Source organism: Linepithema humile, chromosome 8, assembly GCF_040581485.1.
Source record: "Linepithema humile isolate Giens D197 chromosome 8, Lhum_UNIL_v1.0, whole genome shotgun sequence".
NCBI classification, from domain to species: Eukaryota; Metazoa; Arthropoda; class Insecta; order Hymenoptera; family Formicidae; genus Linepithema; species Linepithema humile.
The window spans coordinates 7,342,702-7,364,851 of NC_090135.1; the positions used below are offsets into that span (position 1 = coordinate 7,342,702).

The following is a 22,150-nucleotide window of genomic DNA, read 5'->3' on the forward strand; positions in this document are numbered from 1 at the left end:
TCGTAATGTTTGCATAATTGTAAAGATCAAGGGATCTCGGAAGTCCGTAGAGATCCTACGGTCTGTGTATGTCAAGATCCTGAGATCGAAAAGGAATCCGAATAATCTAAAAAAATTCTGAAGTGCTGCGGGACACCCTGTAAAATATAAGCGCGCCTTTCTCATGCCTGGAGGAAAGTAAGTCCGCACTTCTGTGTCCTAGCGCCTCAAAAATTGGCCGAAGAAGGAACTTCGTTGCTCTGCAAGTCGGCACCTGATATCTGCGCGTCGAATCCACAGGCCATCAGTTACGTCGATAAGACAGACCTATCTCACGTCTTGCCGGCTTATCCCGATAACAAAAACAACGACCCGCGATACAACTTCGAGAAATCCGAGGGTAGCGTCATAGATTCTCGCCTGAGCGGATTCACCGATAAGGAAGGCTTTATCGATTCCCGGATTCTGTCCGATTCTCGACAGAATATAATCAGTTTCACGGATAACAAGGAACCCGCCCAGGAGCAACGGTATGCCGAATTTTCCACGAGAAGCGCCGACCAGAACGTCGTAGATTCCCGATTGAGCGGTTTTGCCGACAACGAGGGTCTTCTGGACTCCAGACTCAGTAGTTACGTCGACAAGAGTGAATCTTTGCTGGACACACCGTTCGGTTACGACACTAGATTCGATACTCTAGCTGGCCAGACCGTTCCGATTACGCTGAAGAACCAGAACACGTCAGTGTCGGCTATTCAGTCGCAGTATATATATCAGAACTTCGGAACAATACACTCGGGCATCCTTCGAGTGTCGGAACCGGGTACCAGCTCCAGTTCCAATTCCAGTCAGCGCAGCATGACTCTGCAGAATCCGAAGCGCAAATCGCAGATCGCTCAGAACGCCTTCAGCACGATGGAGTGCGAGAAGAAGAAGCGAGCGTCTGGACTGGCCGGCAAGGCGAGCTTTTACACTGGAAGTGCTGTATGACCATCACTTCCACCTCCGACACCGAGGTAATTCCAAGAAGACGAGACTCCATTAGGAATTAGTTACCCGAATAAGTTGCGAATTACACGACGGCAATTCGAAGGATATCGATTATCGATTCAAAATAGAGAAAAAAAATGATTTTTTACAAACTGAATACGTAACTCTATTGCAATTATTAGTTATATAATCGAAATGTGTAAGAGAAAAAATACGTTAATTATTGACGTCAAATATTTCTGAAGTATAAATTTTTGAAGTATAAAAAGGAATATAAAAGCATACTACAATGTCGTTGATTAAACTCGAAATAATTTAATTCAAGATAAAGAATTGCGAATTCGTGCAAAAACGCAAATGTAATTTTTTGCAATTTGTCAATAATATTATGAGTAATATATCATATTTGCGAACGGAGAGATAATCGCAAATGCAATGTAAATCACTCTTATTTTAGACATTGAAAGAGTAAAGTAATGTTTGTCATTCGTTGTTAATACTTAACTTTAACCGATACGTAATCGCATTTCAACTGAATAATCAATCAAAAAAAAAAGTTATAAAGTGGAATATTAATATAATCAATACATTGTAATATATTTGGTGGTTGAAATAATCGAGATACTCATCTGGGCGCAACGCGCTATTTTTGTTCAACAATAAGAAACTACGAAAGTATATTGGTCTCAGCGAACGGATCATCCGTTGAAATAAAACGGGCGATAATTGAATATTTGCCTAATTTCTTTCGACAACGTATGTACTCTAATTATACCATTAATCAAAAACATATCAGGGTAAATTTTCAATACAATCGTTCTCTCAACAATGTTTTTCGAAACTCGCATATTTTATATACTTTAAAGCGTAAAAATTAATTTTTTTTGTAAAAATTATTGCTTCTATCTTATTTATCTACAATTTGAAGTAACGATATTACGCATTGGAACATTACTTTGAAAATGTTGAAAATGTGATTTTACAAAAATTGCTGTAAGAAGCCATACTACAGAAATAATTTGTTCATATCGGAAAAGCGTTTTTTTGTTCATAATTTTACATATTGTTCATAGTTTTTTTTTTAATTCGATTTTTTTCTTCATCATTGTTCTTTATGTAGAAAAATAACTGATATAGATAAAAAATAATTCATGCGCCCACGCAAATATACCTACGTACATAAATATATTGTAACAATCGTAATTGAGTGTAATAAAACATTTCTTTTTTAATAATGTTGCTCTGCTTCTCACTTATAGTATTATTTCATAGCTGTATAGATGGCAAAGTACATCTCGTTAGATGTACATTTTTATATAGACATAAATTATTATAATTTGTAATAAATTATCATGATCTCATTATTATAATAATCGCTTATTTTTTTTGGTCGAATCCAGGCACCGTGAAAATGAGAAGTGGGAGCAGAGGGGGCGACCACCCATTTAGAGATAATACAATAAGACACGTACCAATAAGCTTTTAACTTTTTACACGCATATATACATTACGATATACGTATTTCTTTGATATAAATTTTATCTGAAAATAGTTTTATTTGAGATGTAAATAATCAGTTCTGCATTACTTCTTAAAAATTATTCGTGTAAATGATACGTAGTAACGTCTTTTTCGCGAAATAGTAACTGCTATACCAACTGGACATGATGTTACAGCGCATCTTCATGACTTGGACTTCATTGTTTTGACTGCCGTACCAATATTTACATTCAAATGTAAAACTATACGTATTTCTTCGTCCTCTTGTACCGTATTCAGTTATCTGCGTCTTGTGGGGAGAAACGGACACAATGGCAGAAATTATTATAACGAGAGACAACGTGTGGCAATATTACGAAAAAGTTTCGGATCACAAAGCAAAATGCAGGTTTTGTAGTAACAAATATGTTTACGACGAACCATATTTCCGTAGACATATAAAAAATAAGCATCCATATATAAAAGAATACGAAGAAACAGATGAAGGACGACAAGAATGGCCATGGATATGTTTCAAGTACGAGGATACTTCTACTTCACAATGTCTTTTCTGTGATGAGAATCTTCAATCTAATTTTACATCTTTACAATCTCATTTACACCAGAAGCATGTTAACAAAGTGAAGAATTACGTACTTGACGATTGGATATGGAAATATTGTACGAAAAATGATTTTAAAGTAAGATGCATTGATTGTTCCAAGGAATTTGTTAGTACTCTAAAATTTATATTACAAGACCATATAAAAAGTAAACATTCGGAAGAATTAAGAAATGTGCGAAATAGAAATAACATAGTCCTTTCATCAGAATCCGTTAAAAGTTTAAAAATCAAAGAAGTTAATGAAAACATGTGGGTACATTATAATAAACTGCCTTTTTTTCGAGCAAAATGCAAATGGGAAAACTGCGTCTATGAATGTTATTATGGTTTTGGTGAATTGCTTATTCACATGGCCAGAAAACATGAAGCCATATTTGATTTGGAAAGGGCAAATGAAAATCAAAAACCATGGATATATTTTAAGTATTCGTATGAATATATTTCCGATAAAAAAATATTACACTCAGAATGTCTCATATGTGGTAAATTTCTGACTGATTCTGAATTTCTACAAACACATATCTCAGAGGAGCATTCTGTAGAAGACTGTAATTTCACATATAAGTCTTGGACAGTGAAATATTGTAAAGAAAGTGATGTCACTAATGAGGTCAAGTGTACTATTTGTTGCAAAATGATAACCATTAAAATTAATCTTGAAGTGTCTAATCATACAATGGAATGTCATCCGGAAGAATTGCAATCAATTATTTCTAAAAAAGCCACGGATAAACTGAGGAACAATGATTACATATTAAAAGATTTTAAAGCAACGTGCCGAGTTGCTTGCGGCGAAAGAACTTGCGGCTTTGAATCTTGTTATATCGATATAGCAAACTTTAATAAACACGTAAAAGAAAAGCATAAAGACATATACAATTACGAACAAGCATACGGACACACGTTTCCATGGAAGCATTTTTCGTATTTGACTTCATTATCCTTAAAATGTCACTGTAATAATGATATTGATTTTAATCGCAGTAATAATGATAGTGATTCTATTTGTAAATTATTAACAATGCATTTGGACGAGCATTCTTCCGAGAACTTTTGTGACCCATCAATACAAAAGAGCTGGGAATGGAAATACTGTAGACAAATTAGTGATTTTGAGGTGAATTGTAATAGTTGTCCCGAAAGTAGAATATCACTTAACATTCTGTTATGGAATTTTGATCGTCACACTGTAACTACACATGCGAACAGCCTGACCACTACACAGAGAACGCATGACGCAGCTGGACCATCAAGAAGCCAACCAAACTGAAGAAAACAGGTGACACTATCTTTTATTGATATTATTATTAATATTTTTATGTAATAATTTTTTATTTTTTTAAATTGCATTTAATTTAATAAATGTGTAATAAGATGAGCAATAACTAGACAATTTGTTTTTAAAAAATAATATAATGTTTACATAGGTTTATCCAGAGTGTGACAACTGAATGATAATAACGACGTTCAGGTAGCATCACAACCAACGTTAACGACAATTTTAATTTTGACGATTCAAATGATTTGGAGTATCTACACGAGAAAAGTGGCATGTTTTTTTACGCACAATTATTCCTGACGTATAATACGTTTTACGTTTATAAGTTATAAATATTTTTATAATTCAATGTGTCACATAGATAATACATAACTACATTCTTGAAATTTATTAAATGCGTTAATAAATTTTGTTTATGTATTATGATTTCAATTTATATATTATGCTTATAAGTTTATAAAGTAAAACGATTTTATGAATTAATTATCGATTTTTTTAATCATAAAACTATCGACAATTTTTTTAAAAGCATTTATAAATATTTTATTTCTATATCATTTTTTAATAGAATTGGTTGATCATGCAATTTTCATATTCTATTCTTAAATGTATTATAATAACTTCTATAGAGGTCGCCGAAAAGAAGTACATTAATGGTCAGTGAAATATGTCAATTTTTGTTTCTTCCAGTTGTATTTGTTCGAAAATTGTGTTAAATAATATAACCATACAATATGCATGTCTTTGAGACGTTTTAAAGACTAATTATGATAGAAATTAATTCCTTATTAATAAATTGGCATTTTAAAGCAAATATAATATGGTTTATTTATTTAATTTAAAAAATGATTTCCAAGTATTATTTATTGTAATATTTTTTTGATGAACTTGTTATGCATTTTTCTAAACCTCCTGATCTAATATCGTCTCTGATCTAATCGTTATAACCGAAAATAATATTAAATATATTCGATAATTAAAAGCTTATTCAATTGTTATTAAAAAAATGAGCAAAATTCAAAATTTATAACAACATGTTCTTTTTATCATTTATTTCTAATTAAGCTTATTTAAGAGTTAAACACACTGAGCATAATGTAAAATTATTAACAATAAGGTTGATGAGGCCGAATAATTTTAAATTCACAATAAGGTGCAATAAGAAACAAGTTATATATCGCGATGCAATTAAACTTCTATTAAAGAAAACATAAAGATATTACTATCATTATTTCTTATATAAATTTTCTATTTTTTTTTTTTTTTATAGTAATATCTGGACATCTTGAATAATAAGTACAAATTATTATATGCTGCATTTAAATTTTAATATTATCAATCGGTTAGAGATTACAAATTAATGTATGAACATTATTAAACTACATATGCACCTAACGTGCAACTTGCAAGAAACTCTTCCTGATAATATGATTGCTTGACAAGCAAAGATAATCGCGCTATTTCGTTCCTTTTTGTATGATATATATGATAATACCGTAAATTAATATTTACTTCAATATAATACGTACACTAACGCAATTGCTAAAAAGATAAATTCCACAAGAATCAAAATTTTCATGATCCTTATTTTTTCTGGAAATGTCCCCCTCAAGATTTTTTTTTTTTTTAATTTTTCTAGCCAGACAATCCTTTCGAAACTAAAGATTGCAAATTGATAAAAATTTGAATTTTTAAGTCAACGTAGGCTAACAATAAGACGGAGATTATTTAATCGATCGAATTTTTTTTAAATTTATAATCTCAATCTCTGAAGTATAATATGATATGAAATTGTCTAATGCAACACAGTAATCTTTTTCAAAGAAAAAGTTACATTATAATTTGTATATTTGTGTTTTAAAATATTACGTGCAATTCTGATATAGGAATAATATCGAATTTTGTAATAAGTAATGTTGTATTTTTTCAATAAATTTGCTTACTTTACATGTTAAGCAAGACGCATTTGTACTAACACAAAAGTTAAATAAACATTTGTCGATTAATTTGTTAAAGTTACAATCAATTGTATTTGTAATATTATTTTTCATAAAGATAAATACCAAAAAAGTAACATTATTTATTAAAAAATTCAAAATTACTCATTAGAATCAAATATAATGTAACGTTACAGATTAATAAGTTGACAATTAATTAGATTATCATTATTGCGTTTTTATCTAGATGTTTTTAATTTAATATAATAATTAAATATAATTTTTTTACAAATAATTACTTTTAATTATTTTAACATTTTTTTTCATGTAACCTTGTTTTTTATTACAAAACTCTTATTAACGAGAAAGAAAGGAATATTATCAATAAGAAACGCACCAATAAACTTTTACCTTTTTACAGGCATTTACACATGACGAATGTAGATATATATATACATTACAGAGTAAAGAACTACGTATGCATATTTATGTTTTTCCAACTAATGTATTAATTGTTTTTATAACAAAATCAATAAGTTGAGTAAATTATGCGTATTTTTTTTATATAATTAATATCTGAAAATAGTTTTATTTCAAATATAAATAATTAGTTTTGCATTATTTCTCAAAAAATCATTCGTGTAAATAATATGTTGTAACATCTTATCGCGGGATAGTAACTGCTATATCAACTGGGCATGGTACAGCGCCTCTTCATGACTTGGACTTTATAGTTTTGACTGCCGTATCAATATTTACATTCAAATGTAAAACTATACATACTTCTTCGTTCTCTTGTACCGTATTCAGTTATCTGCGTTCTGTAAGGAGAAACGGACAGAACGGCAGAAATTATAACAAAAGAAAACGTGTGACAATATTACGAAAGTGTCAGATAACGAAGCAAAATGCAGGTTTGTAGACAGATATATGCTTACGTCAGATCAAATTTCCATCAATGTTTGATAAAAATGCATCTTGATATAAAAGAATTCGAAAAACACATAAAGGACGACAAGAATGGCCATGGATATGTTTCAAGTACAACGATACTTCTACCTTACGATGTCTTCTCTGTCGTGACAATTTTCAATCTGCTTTTCAATCTTTAGCATTTCATTTACACCAAAAGCATGTTAACGAAGTGAAGAATTACGTTTACGATTAAATATGGAAAAATTTTACGAGAATTGATATGCAATTAATATTATAGCAACTCGCGTTTTTCAATTAACGTGCGTCAGTTTTTATTTATTCGCATGATATTTTGCACATTTATTTTTAGTATAATTACTAATTTCGTTGTTATTATTAATGTTTATAATTATTATTAATTATAGACATTAATGCTTATAGTTATTATTAATTATAAATATTGAAATTATAATACAGTATTAATTAATATTAATTTATATGAGTTTGTTAGTATCTTCTAATACTTTATTACATATAAAAAAATAGCAAAAAGAAACATTAAGTTTATTACATACAATTAAATTGCTTTTTTTAAAAAAAATTTTTTCGTTATATCTATTCAAGAATAAAACTTTGAAAATATACAAATTTATCAGTTGAATGCATTGTTTGAAAATGCGACATAACTTGTAAACTTAATTTATAAAATACAAAGAGCTGAATTAATTCACAATTATAATTAGAAAAAAGATTTAATTTTGTATTATTTTCTTCCACGAACTCACAATGCCGATTGATGTATAATAATTGTATATATGTTTCAGGACTTTCGTTAAGCGGCGGATTGATATTACTTGCTTCGGCATTGTCGGACGCATCATTGGAATTACCAGGAAAATACAGTTTGCAATCAATCGCCGGCATGCAAATAGACGATAACGGTCTACCGCAATATCATTACGGCTGGTGCCTTCAACTTTCCGGGTTAGCGCTTATGCTCGCGGAAGTGGCAGCTGTTTTAACGATGTCCGGCTACATGGCGCGATTCTCTACGGTCGAGGAGATGGTGAAGTTGTCGATTAAAACTCTCGTCCTGAATTATTCCACTCGATTTTAGCGACGAATCCATTCGGGGATATTCATACCTTTTGTTTTTACAGGTGATGGTCATGGTTCCAGGCGCTGAGAGGAAGCTGAAGGAACAGAGAGGGCTCAGCTCGGAGTACGTCGTGAGAGCGCATCAGAAATCGCCGGGACCACAACAGGCTCGACCTTTCGGTCAGCCAACGAAAAGTGGGTGAACTTATCGCTAGAGAGGGTGTCCCGCGTGTGATGGAGACGACATATCGTAATGTTTGCATAATTGTAAAGATCAAGGGATCTCGGACGTCCGTAGAGATCCTACGGTCTGAGTATGTCAAGATCCTGAGATCGAAAAGTTCGATCGATACAAATAATCTAAAAAAATTCTGAAGTGCTGCAGGACACCTTGTAATATGTAAGCGCGCCTTTCTCATGCCTGGAGGAAAGTAAGTCCGCATTTCTGTGTCCTAGCGCCTCAAAAATTGGCCGAAGAAGGAACTTTGTTGCTCTGCAAATCGGCACCTCATATTTGCGCGTCGAATCCACAGGCCATCAGTTACGTCGATAAGACAGACCTATCTCACGTCTTGCCGGCTTATCCCGATAACAAAAACAACGACCCGCGATACAACTTCGAGAAATCCGAGGGTAGCGTCATAGATTCTCGCCTGAGCGGATTCACCGATAAGGAAGACTTTATCGATTTCCGGATTCTGTCCGATTTCCGACAGAATATAATCAGTTTCACGGATAACAAGGAACCTGTCCAGGAGCAACGGTATGCCGAATTTTCCACGAGAAGCGCCGACCAGAACGTCGTAGATTCCCGATTGAGCGGTTTTGCCGACAACGAGGGTCTTCTGGACTCCAGACTCAGTAGTTACGTCGACAAGAGTGAATCTTTGCTAGACACGCCGTTCGGTTACGACACCAGATTCGATACTTTAGCTGGTCAGATCGTTCCGATTACGGTGAAGAACCAGAACACGTCAGTGTCGGCTATTCAGTCGCAGTATATATATCAGAACTTCGGAACAATACACTCGGGCATCCTTCGAGTGTCGGAACCGGGTACCAGCTCCAGTTCCAATTCCAGTCAGCGCAGCATGACTCTGCAGAATCCGAAGCGCAAATCGCAGATCGCTCAGAACGCCTTCAGCACGATGGAATGCGAGAAGAAGAAGCGAGCGTCTGGACTGGCCGGCAAGGCGAGCTTTTACACTGGAAGTGCTGTATGACCATCACTTCCACCTCCGACACCGAGGTAATTCCAAGAAGACGAGACTCCATTAGGAATTAGTTACCCGAATAAGTTGCGAATTACACGACGGCAATTCGAAGGATATCGATTATCGATTCAAAATAGAGAAAAAAAATGATTTTTTACAAACTGAATACGTAACTCTATTGCAATTATTAGTTATATAATCGAAATGTGTAAGAGAAAAAATACGTTAATTATTGACGTCAAATATTTCTGAAGTATAAATTTTTGAAGTATAAAAAGGAATATAAAAGCATACTACAATGTCGTTGATTAAACTCGAAATAATTTAATTCAAGATAAAGAATTGCGAATTCGTGCAAAAACGCAAATGTAATTTTTTGCAATTTGTCAATAATATTATGAGTAATATATCATATTTGCGAACGGAGAGATAATCGCAAATGCAATGTAAATCACTCTTATTTTAGACATTGAAAGAGTAAAGTAATGTTTGTCATTCGTTGTTAATACTTAACTTTAACCGATACGTAATCGCATTTCAACTGAATAATCAATCAAAAAAAAAAGTTATAAAGTGGAATATTAATATAATCAATACATTGTAATATATTTGGTGGTTGAAATAGTCGAGATACTCATCTGGGCGTAACACGCTATTTTTGTTCAACAATAAGAAACTACGAAAGTATATTGGTCTCAGCGAACGGATCATCCGTTGAAATAAAACGGGCGATAATTGAATATTTGCCTAATTTCTTTCGACAACGTATGTACTCTAATTATACCATTAATCAAAAACATATGAGGGTAAATTTTCAATACAATCGTTCTCTCACAACAATGTTTTTCGAAACTCGCATATTTTATATACTTTAAAGCGTGAAAATTAATTTTTTTTGTAAAAATTATTGCTTCTATCTTATTTATCTACAATTTGAAGTAACGATATTACGCATTGGAACATTATTTTGAAAATGTTGAAAATGTGATTTTACAAAAATTGCTGTAAGAAGCCATACTACAGAAATAATTTATTCATATCGGAAAAGCGTTTTTTTGTTCATAATTTTACATATTGTTCATAATTTTTTTTTAATTCGATTTTTTTCTTTATCTTTGTTCTTCATGTAGAAAAATAATTGAAATAGATGGAAGATAATTTATGCGCCCACGCAAATATACCTACGTACATGAATATATTGTAACAATCGTAATTGAGTGTAATAAAACATTTTTTTTTTAATAATGTTGCTCTGCTTCTCACTTATAGTATTATTTCATAGCTGTATAGATGGCAAAGTGCATCTTGTTAGATGTACATTTATATATACCTAGACATAAATTATAATAATTTCTAATAAATTATCATGATCTCATTATTATAATAATCGCTTATTTGTTTTGGTCGAATCCAGGCACCGTGAAAATGAGAAGTGGGAGCAGAGGGGGCGATCACCCATTTAGAGATAATACAATAAGACACGTACCAATAAGCTTTTAACTTTTTACACGCATATATACATTACGATATACGTATTTCTTTGATATAAATTTTATCTGAAAATAGTTTTATTTGAGATGTAAATGATTAGTTCTGCATTATTTCTTAAAAACCATTCGTGTAAATGATACGTTGTAACGTCTTTTTCGCAAAATAGTAACCGCTATACCAACTGGACATGATGTTACAGCGCCTCTTTATGACTTGGACTTCATTGTTTTGACTGCCGTACCAATATTTACATTCAAATGTAAAACTATACGTATTTCTTCGTCCTCTTGTACCGTATTCAGTTATCTGCGTCCTGTGGGAAGAAACGGACACAATGGCAGAAATTATTATAACGAGAGACAACGTGTGGCAATATTACGAAAAAGTCTCGGATCACAAAGCAGAATGCAGGTTTTGTAGTAACAAATATGTTTACGACGAACCATCTTTCCGTAGACATATAAAAGAGAAGCATCCATATATAAAAGAATACGAAGAAACAGATGAAGGACGACAAGAATGGCCATGGATATGTTTCAAGTACGATGATACTTCTACTTCACAATGTCTTTTCTGTGATGAGAATCTTCAATCTAATTTTACATCTTTACAATCTCATTTACACCAGAAGCATGTTAACAAAGTGAAGAATTACGTACTTGACGATTGGATATGGAAATATTGTACGAAAAATGATTTTAAAGTAAGATGCATTGATTGTTCCAAGGAATTTGTTAGTACTGTAAAATTTATATTACAAGACCATATAAAAAGTAAACATTCGGAAGAATTAAGAAATGTGCGAAATAGAAATAACATAGTCCTTTCATCAGAATCCGTTAGAAGTTTAAAAATCAAAGAAGTTAATGAAAACATGTGGGTACATTATAATAAACTGCCTTCTCTTCGAGCAAAATGCAAATGGGAAAACTGCGTCTATGAATGTTATTATGGTTTTTGTGAATTGCTTATTCACATGGCCAAAAAACATGAAGCCATATTTGATTTGGAAAGGGCAAATGAAAATCAAAAACCATGGATATATTTTAAGTATTCGTATGAATATATTTCCGATAAAAAAATATTACATTCAGAATGTCTCATATGTGGTAAATTTCTGACTGATTCTGAATTTCTACAAACACATATCTCAGAGGAGCATTCTGTAGAAGACTGTAATTTCACATATGAGTCTTGGACAGTGAAATATTGTAAAGAAAGTGATGTCACTAATGAGGTCAAGTGTACTATTTGTTGCAAAATGATAACCATTAAAATTAATCCTGAAGTGTCTAATCATACAATGGAATGTCATCCGGAAGAATTGCAATCAATTATTTCTAAAAAAGCCACGGATAAACTGAGGAACAATGATTACATATTAAAAGATTTTAAAGCAACGTGCCGAGTTGCTTGCGGCGAAAGAACTTGCGGCTTTGAATCTTGTTATATCGATATAGCAAACTTTAATAAACACGTAAAAGAAAAGCATAAAGACATATACAATTACGAACAAGCATACGGACACACGTTTCCATGGAAGCATTTTTCGTATTTGACTTCATTATCCTTAAAATGTCACTGTAATAATGATATTGATTTTAATCGCAGTAATAATGATAGTGATTCTATTTGTAAATTATTAACAATGCATTTGGACGAGCATCCTTCCGAGGACTTTTTTGACCCATCAATACAAAAGAGCTGGGAATGGAAATACTGTAGACAAATTAGTGATTTTGAGGTGAATTGTAATAGTTGTCCCGAAAGTAGAATATCACTTAACATTCTGTTATGGAATTTTGATCGTCACACTGTAACTACACATGCGAACAGCCTGACCACTACACAGAGAACGCATGACGCAGCTAGACCATCAAGAAGCCAACCAAACTGAAGAAAACAGGTGACACTATCTTTTATTGATATTATTATTAATATCTTTATGTAATAATTTTTTTTTTTTTAAATTGCATTTAATTTAATAAATGTGTAATAAGATGAGCAATAACTAGACAATTTGTTTTTAAAAAATAATATAATGTTTACATAGGTTTATCCAGAGTGTGACAACTGAATGATGATAACGACGTTCAAGTAGCATCACAACCAACGTTAACGACAATTTTAATTTTGACGATTCAAATGATTTGGAGTACCTACACGAGAAAAGTGGCATGTCTTTTTACGTACAATTATTTTTGACGTATAATACGTTTTACGTTTATAAGTTATAAATATTTTTATAATTTAATGTGTCACATAGATAATACATAACTATATTCTTGAAATTTATTAAATGCGTTAATAAATTTTGTTTATGTATTATGATTTCAATTTATATATTATGCTTATAAGTTTATAAAGTAAGACGATTTTATGAATTAATTATCGAGTTTTTTGTAATCATAAAACTATCGACGATTTATTTAACAGCATTTATAAATATTTTATTTCTATATCATTTTTAATAGAATTTGTTGATCATGCAATTTTCATATTCTATTCTTAAATGTATTATAATAACTTCTGTAGTGATCGCCGAAAAGAAATACATTAATGGTCAGTAAAATTTTTATTTTTTCCAGTTGTATTTGTTCGAAAATTGTGTTAAATAATATAACCATACAATATGCATGTCTTTGAGACGTTTTAAAGATTAATTATGATAGAAATTAATTCCTTATTAATAAATTGGCATTTTAAAGCAAATATAATATGGTTTATTTATTTAATTTAAAAAAAAATTTAAAGTATTATTTATTGTAATATTTTCTTGATGAACTTGTTATGCATTTTTCTAAACCTCCTGATCTAATATCGTCTCTGATCTAATCGTTATAACCGAAAATAATATTAAATATATTCGATAATTAAAAGCTTATTCAATTGTTATTAAAAAAATGAGCAAAATTCAAAATTTATAACAACATGTTCTTTTTATCATTTATTTCTAATTAAGCTTATTTAAGAGTTAAACACACTGAGCATAATGTAAAATTATTAACAATAAGGTTGATGAGGCCGAATAATTTTAAATTCACAATAAGGTGCAATAAGAAACAAGTTATATATCGCGATGCAATTAAACTTCTATTAAAGAAAACATAAAGATATTACTATCATTATTTCTTATATAAATTTTCTATTTTTTTTTTTTTTTATAGTAATATCTGGACATCTTGAATAATAAGTACAAATTATTATATGCTGCATTTAAATTTTAATATTATCAATCGGTTAGAGATTACAAATTAATGTATGAACATTATTAAACTACATATGCACCTAACGTGCAACTTGCAAGAAACTCTTCCTGATAATATGATTGCTTGACAAGCAAAGATAATCGCGCTATTTCGTTCCTTTTTGTATGATATATATGATAATACCGTAAATTAATATTTACTTCAATATAATACGTACACTAACGCAATTGCTAAAAAGATAGATTCCACAAGAATCAAAATTTTCATGATCCTTATTTTTTCTGGAAATGTCCCACTCAAGATTTTTTTTTTTTTTAATTTTTCTAGCCAGACAATCCTTTCGAAACTAAAGATTGCAAATTGATAAAAATTTGAATTTTTAAGTCAACGTAGGCTAACAATAAGACGGAGATTATTTAATCGATCGAATTTTTTTTAAATTTATAATCTCAATCTCTGAAGTATAATATGATATGAAATTGTCTAATGCAACACAGTAATCTTTTTCAAAGAAAAAGTTACATTATAATTTGTATATTTGTGTTTTAAAATATTACGTGCAATTCTGATATAGGAATAATATCGAATTTTGTAATAAGTAATGTTGTATTTTTTCAATAAATTTGCTTACTTTACATGTTAAGCAAGACGCATTTGTACTAACACAAAAGTTAAATAAACATTTGTCGATTAATTTGTTAAAGTTACAATCAATTGTATTTGTAATATTATTTTTCATAAAGATAAATACCAAAAAAGTAACATTATTTATTAAAAAATTCAAAATTACTCATTAGAATCAAATATAATATAACGTTACAGATTAATAAGTTGACAATTAATTAGATTATCATTATTGCGTTTTTATCTAGATGTTTTTAATTTAATATAATAATTAAATATAATTTTTTTACAAATAATTACTTTTAATTATTTTAACATTTTTTTTCATGTAACCTTGTTTTTTATTACAAAACTCTTATTAACGAGAAAGAAAGGAATATTATCAATAAGAAACGCACCAATAAACTTTTACCTTTTTACAGGCATTTACACATGACGAATGTAGATATATATATACATTACAGAGTAAAGAACTACGTATGCATATTTATGTTTTTCCAACTAATGTATTAATTGTTTTTATAACAAAATCAATAAGTTGAGTAAATTATGCGTATTTTTTTTATATAATTAATATCTGAAAATAATTTTATTTCAAATATAAATAATTAGTTTTGCATTATTTCTCAAAAAATCATTCGTGTAAATAATATGTTGTAACATCTTATCGCGGGATAGTAACTGCTATATCAACTGGGCATGGTACAGCGCCTCTTCATGACTTGGACTTTATAGTTTTGACTGCCGTATCAATATTTACATTCAAATGTAAAACTATACATACTTCTTCGTTCTCTTGTACCGTATTCAGTTATCTGCGTTCTGTAAGGAGAAACGGACAGAACGGCAGAAATTATAACAAAAGAAAACGTGTGACAATATTACGAAAGTGTCAGATAACGAAGCAAAATGCAGGTTTGTAGACAGATATATGCTTACGTCAGATCAAATTTCCATCAATGTTTGATAAAAATGCATCTTGATATAAAAGAATTCGAAAAACACATAAAGGACGACAAGAATGGCCATGGATATGTTTCAAGTACAACGATACTTCTACCTTACGATGTCTTCTCTGTCGTGACAATTTTCAATCTGCTTTTCAATCTTTAGCATTTCATTTACACCAAAAGCATGTTAACGAAGTGAAGAATTACGTTTACGATTAAATATGGAAAAATTTTACGAGAATTGATATGCAATTAATATTATAGCAACTCGCGTTTTTCAATTAACGTGCGTCAGTTTTTATTTATTCGCATGATATTTTGCACATTTATTTTTAGTATAATTACTAATTTTGTTGTTATTATTAATGTTTATAATTATTATTAATTATAGACATTAATGCTTATAGTTATTATTAATTATAAATATTGAAATTATAATACAGTATTAATTAATATTAATTTATATGAGTTTGTTAGTATCTTCTAATACTTTATTACATATAAAAAAATAGCAAAAAGAAACATTAAGTTTATTACATACAATTAAATTGCTTTTTTTAAAAAAAATTTTTTCGTTATATCTATTCAAGAATAAAACTTTGAAAATATACAAATTTATCAGTTGAATGCATTGTTTGAAAATGCGACATAACTTGTAAACTTAATTTATAAAATACAAAGAGCTGAATTAATTCACAATTATAATTAGAAAAAAGATTTAATTTTGTATTATTTTCTTCCACGAACTCACAATGCCGATTGATGTATAATAATTGTATATATGTTTCAGGACTTTCGTTAAGCGGCGGATTGATATTACTTGCTTCGGCATTGTCGGACGCATCATTGGAATTACCAGAAAAATACAGTTTGCAATCAATAGCCGGCATGCAAATAGACGATAACGGTCTACCGCAATATCATTACGGCTGGTGCCTTCAACTTTCCGGGTTAGCGCTTATGCTCGCGGAAGTGGCAGCTGTTTTAACGATGTCCGGCTACATGGCGCGATTCTCTACGGTCGAGGAGATGGTGAAGTTGTCGATTAAAACTCTCGTCCTGAATTATTCCACTCGATTTTAGCGACGAATCCATTCGGGGATATTCATACCTTTTGTTTTTACAGGTGATGGTCATGGTTCCAGGCGCTGAGAGGAAGCTGAAGGAACAGAGAGGGCTCAGCTCGGAGTACGTCGTGAGAGCGCATCAGAAATCGCCGGGACCACAACAGGCTCGACCTTTCGGTCAGCCAACGAAAAGTGGGTGAACTTATCGCTAGAGAGGGTGTCCCGCGTGTGATGGAGACGACATATCGTAATGTTTGCATAATTGTAAAGATCAAGGGATCTCGGACGTCCGTAGAGATCCTACGGTCTGAGTATGTCAAGATCCTGAGATCGAAAAGGTCGATCGATACAAATAATCTAAAAAAATTCTGAAGTGCTGCAGGACACCTTGTAATATGTAAGCGCGCCTTTCTCATGCCTGGAGGAAAGTAAGTCCGCATTTCTGTGTCCTAGCGCCTCAAAAATTGGCCGAAGAAGGAACTTTGTTGCTCTGCAAATCGGCACCTGATATTTGCGCGTCGAATCCACAGGCCATCAGTTACGTCGATAAGACAGACCTATCTCACGTCTTGCCGGCTTATCCCGATAACAAAAACAACGACCCGCGATACAACTTCGAGAAATCCGAGGGTAGCGTCATAGATTCTCGCCTGAGCGGATTCACCGATAAGGAAGACTTTATCGATTTCCGGATTCTGTCCGATTTCCGACAGAATATAATCAGTTTCACGGATAACAAGGAACCTGTCCAGGAGCAACGGTATGCCGAATTTTCCACGAGAAGCGCCGACCAGAACGTCGTAGATTCCCGATTGAGCGGTTTTGCCGACAACGAGGGTCTTCTGGACTCCAGACTCAGTAGTTACGTCGACAAGAGTGAATCTTTGCTAGACACGCCGTTCGGTTACGACACCAGATTCGATACTTTAGCTGGTCAGATCGTTCCGATTACGGTGAAGAACCAGAACACGTCAGTGTCGGCTATTCAGTCGCAGTATATATATCAGAACTTCGGAACAATACACTCGGGCATCCTTCGAGTGTCGGAACCGGGTACCAGCTCCAGTTCCAATTCCAGTCAGCGCAGCATGACTCTGCAGAATCCGAAGCGCAAATCGCAGATCGCTCAGAACGCCTTCAGCACGATGGAGTGCGAGAAGAAGAAGCGAGCGTCTGGACTGGCCGGCAAGGCGAGCTTTTACACTGGAAGTGCTGTATGACCATCACTTCCACCTCCGACACCGAGGTAATTCCAAGAAGACGAGACTCCATTAGGAATTAGTTACCCGAATAAGTTGCGAATTACACGACGGCAATTCGAAGGATATCGATTATCGATTCAAAATAGAGAAAAAAAATGATTTTTTACAAACTGAATACGTAACTCTATTGCAATTATTAGTTATATAATCGAAATGTGTAAGAGAAAAAATACGTTAATTATTGACGTCAAATATTTCTGAACTATAAATTTTTGAAGTATAAAAAGGAATATAAAAGCATACTACAATGTCGTTGATTAAACTCGAGATAATTTAATTCAAGATAAAGAATTGCGAATTCGTGCAAAAACGCAAATGTAATTTTCTGCAATTTGTCAATAATATTATGAGTAATATATCATATTTGCGAACGGAGAGATAATCGCAAATGCAATGTAAATCACTCTTATTTTAGACATTGAAAGAGTAAAGTAATGTTTGTCATTCGTTGTTAATACTTAACTTTAACCGATACGTAATCGCATTTCAACTGAATAATCAATCAAAGAAAAAAGTTATAAAGTGGAATATTAATATAATCAATACATTGTAATATATTTGGTGGTTGAAATAGTCGAGATACTCATCTGGGCGTAACACGCTATTTTTGTTCAACAATAAGAAACTACGAAAGTATATTGGTCTCAGCGAACGGATCATCCGTTGAAATAAAACGGGCGATAATTGAATATTTGCCTAATTTCTTTCGACAACGTATGTACTCTAATTATACCATTAATCAAAAACATATGAGGGTAAATTTTCAATACAATCGTTCTCTCACAACAATGTTTTTCGAAACTCGCATATTTTATATACTTTAAAGCGTGAAAATTAATTTTTTTTGTAAAAATTATTGCTTCTATCTTATTTATCTACAATTTGAAGTAACGATATTACGCATTGGAACATTATTTTGAAAATGTTGAAAATGTGATTTTACAAAAATTGCTGTAAGAAGCCATACTACAGAAATAATTTATTCATATCGGAAAAGCGTTTTTTTGTTCATAATTTTACATATTGTTCATAATTTTTTTTTAATTCGATTTTTTTCTTTATCTTTGTTCTTCATGTAGAAAAATAATTGATATAGATGGAAGATAATTTATGCGCCCACGCAAATATACCTACGTACATGAATATATTGTAACAATCGTAATTGAGTGTAATAAAACATTTTTTTTTTAATAATGTTGCTCTGCTTCTCACTTATAGTATTATTTCATAGCTGTATAGATGGCAAAGTGCATCTTGTTAGATGTACATTTATATATACCTAGACATAAATTATAATAATTTCTAATAAATTATCATGATCTCATTATTATAATAATCGCTTATTTGTTTTGGTCGAATCCAGGCACCGTGAAAATGAGAAGTGGGAGCAGAGGGGGCGATCACCCATTTAGAGATAATACAATAAGACACGTACCAATAAGCTTTTAACTTTTTACACGCATATATACATTACGATATACGTATTTCTTTGATATAAATTTTATCTGAAAATAGTTTTATTTGAGATGTAAATAATTAGTTCTGCATTATTTCTTAAAAACCATTCGTGTAAATGATACGTTGTAACGTCTTTTTCGCAAAATAGTAACCGCTATAGCAACTGGACATGATGTTACAGCGCCTCTTTATGACTTGGACTTCATTGTTTTGACTGCCGTACCAATATTTACATTCAAATGTAAAACTATACGTATTTCTTCGTCCTCTTGTACCGTATTCAGTTATCTGCGTCCTGTGGGAAGAAACGGACACAATGGCAGAAATTATTATAACGAAAGACAACGTGTGGCAATATTACGAAAAAGTCTCGGATCACAAAGCAGAATGCAGGTTTTGTAGTAACAAATATGTTTACGACGTTTCACATTTCCGTCGCCATATAAATGGTAAGCATCCATATATAAAAGAATACGAAGAAACAGATGAAGGACGACAAGAATGGCCATGGATATGTTTCAAGTACAAGGATGCTTTTACTTCACAATGTCTTTTCTGTGGTGAGAATCTTCAATCTAATTTTACATCTTTACAATCTCATTTACACCAGAAGCATGTTGACGAAGTGAAGAATTACGTACTTGACGATTGGATATGGAAATATTGTACGAGAAATGATTTTAAAGAAAGATGCATTGAATGTTCCCAGAAATTTTATATTAGTATACAAAAACAAATAAAGGACCATATAAAAAGTAATCATTCGGAAGAATTAAGAAATGTGCGAGAAAGAAGTAACATAGTTCTTTCATCAGAATCCGTTAAAAGTTTAAAAATTAATGAAGTTCATGAAAACATGTGGGTACATTATAATAAACTGTTTTCTTTTGGAGCAAAATGCAAATGGGAAAACTGCGTCTATGAATGTAATTATCATTTTCATGAATTGCTTATTCACATGAAAAAAAAACATAAAGCCATAGTTGAAAAGGAAAGGGCACATAAAAATCAAGAACCATGGATATATTTTAAGTATTCGTATGAATATATTTCCGATAAAAAAATATTACACTCAGAATGTCTCATATGTGGTAAATTTCTGACTGATTCTGAATTTCTACAAACACATATCTCACAGGAGCATACTGTAGAAGAAAAACGTTATTTCATACATGGGTATTGGACATTGAAATATTGTAAAGAAAGTGATGTCACTAATGAGGTCAAGTGTACTATTTGTTGCAAAATGATAACCATTAAAATTAATCTTGAAGTGTCTAATCATACAATGGAATGTCATCCGGAAGAATTGCAATCAATTATTTCTAAAAAAGCCACGGATAAACTGAGGAACAATGATTACATATTAAAAGATTTTAAAGCAACGTGCCGAGTTGCTTGCGGCGAAAGAACTTGCGGCTTTGAATCTTGTTATATCGATATAGCAAACTTTAATAAACACGTAAAAGAAAAGCATAAAGACATATACAATTACGAACAAGCATACGGACACACGTTTCCATGGAAGCATTTTTCGTATTTGACTTCATTATCCTTAAAATGTCACTGTAATAATGATATTGATTTTAATCGCAGTAATAATGATAGTGATTCTATTTGTAAATTATTAACAATGCATTTGGACGAGCATCCTTCCGAGGACTTTTTTGACCCATCAATACAAAAGAGCTGGGAATGGAAATACTGTAGACAAATTAGTGATTTTGAGGTGAATTGTAATAGTTGTCCCGAAAGTAGAATATCACTTAACATTCTGTTATGGAATTTTGATCGTCACACTGTAACTACACATGCGAACAGCCTGACCACTACACAGAGAACGCATGACGCAGCTGGACCATCAAGAAGCCAACCAAACTGAAGAAAACAGGTGACACTATCTTTTATTGATATTATTATTAATATCTTTATGTAATAATTTTTTATTTTTTCTAATCGCATTTAATTTAATAAATGTGTAATTAAATGAGCAATAACTAGACAATTTGTTTTTAAAAAATAATATAATGTTTACATAGGTTTATCCAGAGTGTGACAACTGAATGATAATAACGACGTTCAGGTAGCATCACAACCAACGTTAACGACAATTTTAATTTTGACGATTCAAATGATTTGGAGTATCTACACGAGAAAAGTGGCATGTCTTTTTACGCACAATTATTCCTGACGTATAATACGTTTTACGTTTATAAGTTATAAATATTTTTATAATTCAATGTGTCACATAGATAATACATAACTACATTCTTGAAATTTGTTAAATGCGTTAATAAATTTTGTTTATGTATTATGATTTCAATTTATATATTATGCTTATAAGTTTATAAAGTAAGACGATTTTATGAATTAATTATCGAGTTTTTTGTAATCATAAAACTATCGACGATTTATTTAACAGCATTTATAAATATTCTATTTCTATATCATTTTTTTATAAAATTGGTTGATCATGCAATTTTCATATTCTATTCTTAACTATATTATAATAACTTCTGTAGAGATCGCCGAAAAGTATTACATTAATAATCAGTAAAATTTGTCAATTTTTA

The 22,150-nt window shown here is 31.5% G+C and overlaps 3 protein-coding genes across 5 annotated transcripts in view; all 3 read left to right on the forward strand.

Annotated features, from left to right (window-relative positions):
- Positions 1 to 2,204, forward strand: part of LOC105669287 (uncharacterized) — a 62,972-nt gene extending 60,768 nt beyond the window's left edge. For all 3 annotated transcript variants that reach the window (XM_067360306.1, XM_012362162.2, XM_067360307.1), the window contains exon 7: positions 203 to 2,204. In XM_067360306.1, coding sequence (XP_067216407.1) covers positions 203 to 969 — 767 coding nt within the window. In that variant the 3' untranslated portion in view covers positions 970 to 2,204. The remainder of the gene's footprint in view (positions 1 to 202) is intronic.
- A 3,738-nt stretch (positions 2,205 to 5,942) lies between these two features.
- Positions 5,943 to 12,646, forward strand: LOC137001445 (uncharacterized). Its single transcript, XM_067360315.1, has 4 exons — positions 5,943 to 7,203; positions 8,029 to 8,270; positions 8,365 to 8,497; positions 8,759 to 12,646. The coding sequence occupies exons 2-4, from the start codon at positions 8,127 to 8,129 to the stop codon at positions 9,523 to 9,525; spliced, it is 1,044 nt and encodes a 347-aa protein (XP_067216416.1). The 5' UTR covers positions 5,943 to 7,203; positions 8,029 to 8,126; the 3' UTR covers positions 9,526 to 12,646.
- Positions 12,647 to 15,641: 2,995 nt separating this feature from the next.
- LOC105668152 (uncharacterized) lies at positions 15,642 to 21,201 on the forward strand. The gene is made up of 4 exons (XM_067360316.1): positions 15,642 to 15,755; positions 16,581 to 16,822; positions 16,917 to 17,049; positions 17,311 to 21,201. Exons 2-4 carry the CDS (start codon positions 16,679 to 16,681, stop codon positions 18,075 to 18,077), a joined length of 1,044 nt encoding a protein of 347 aa, XP_067216417.1. The 5' UTR covers positions 15,642 to 15,755; positions 16,581 to 16,678; the 3' UTR covers positions 18,078 to 21,201.
- Positions 21,202 to 22,150: the final 949 nt, after the last annotated feature.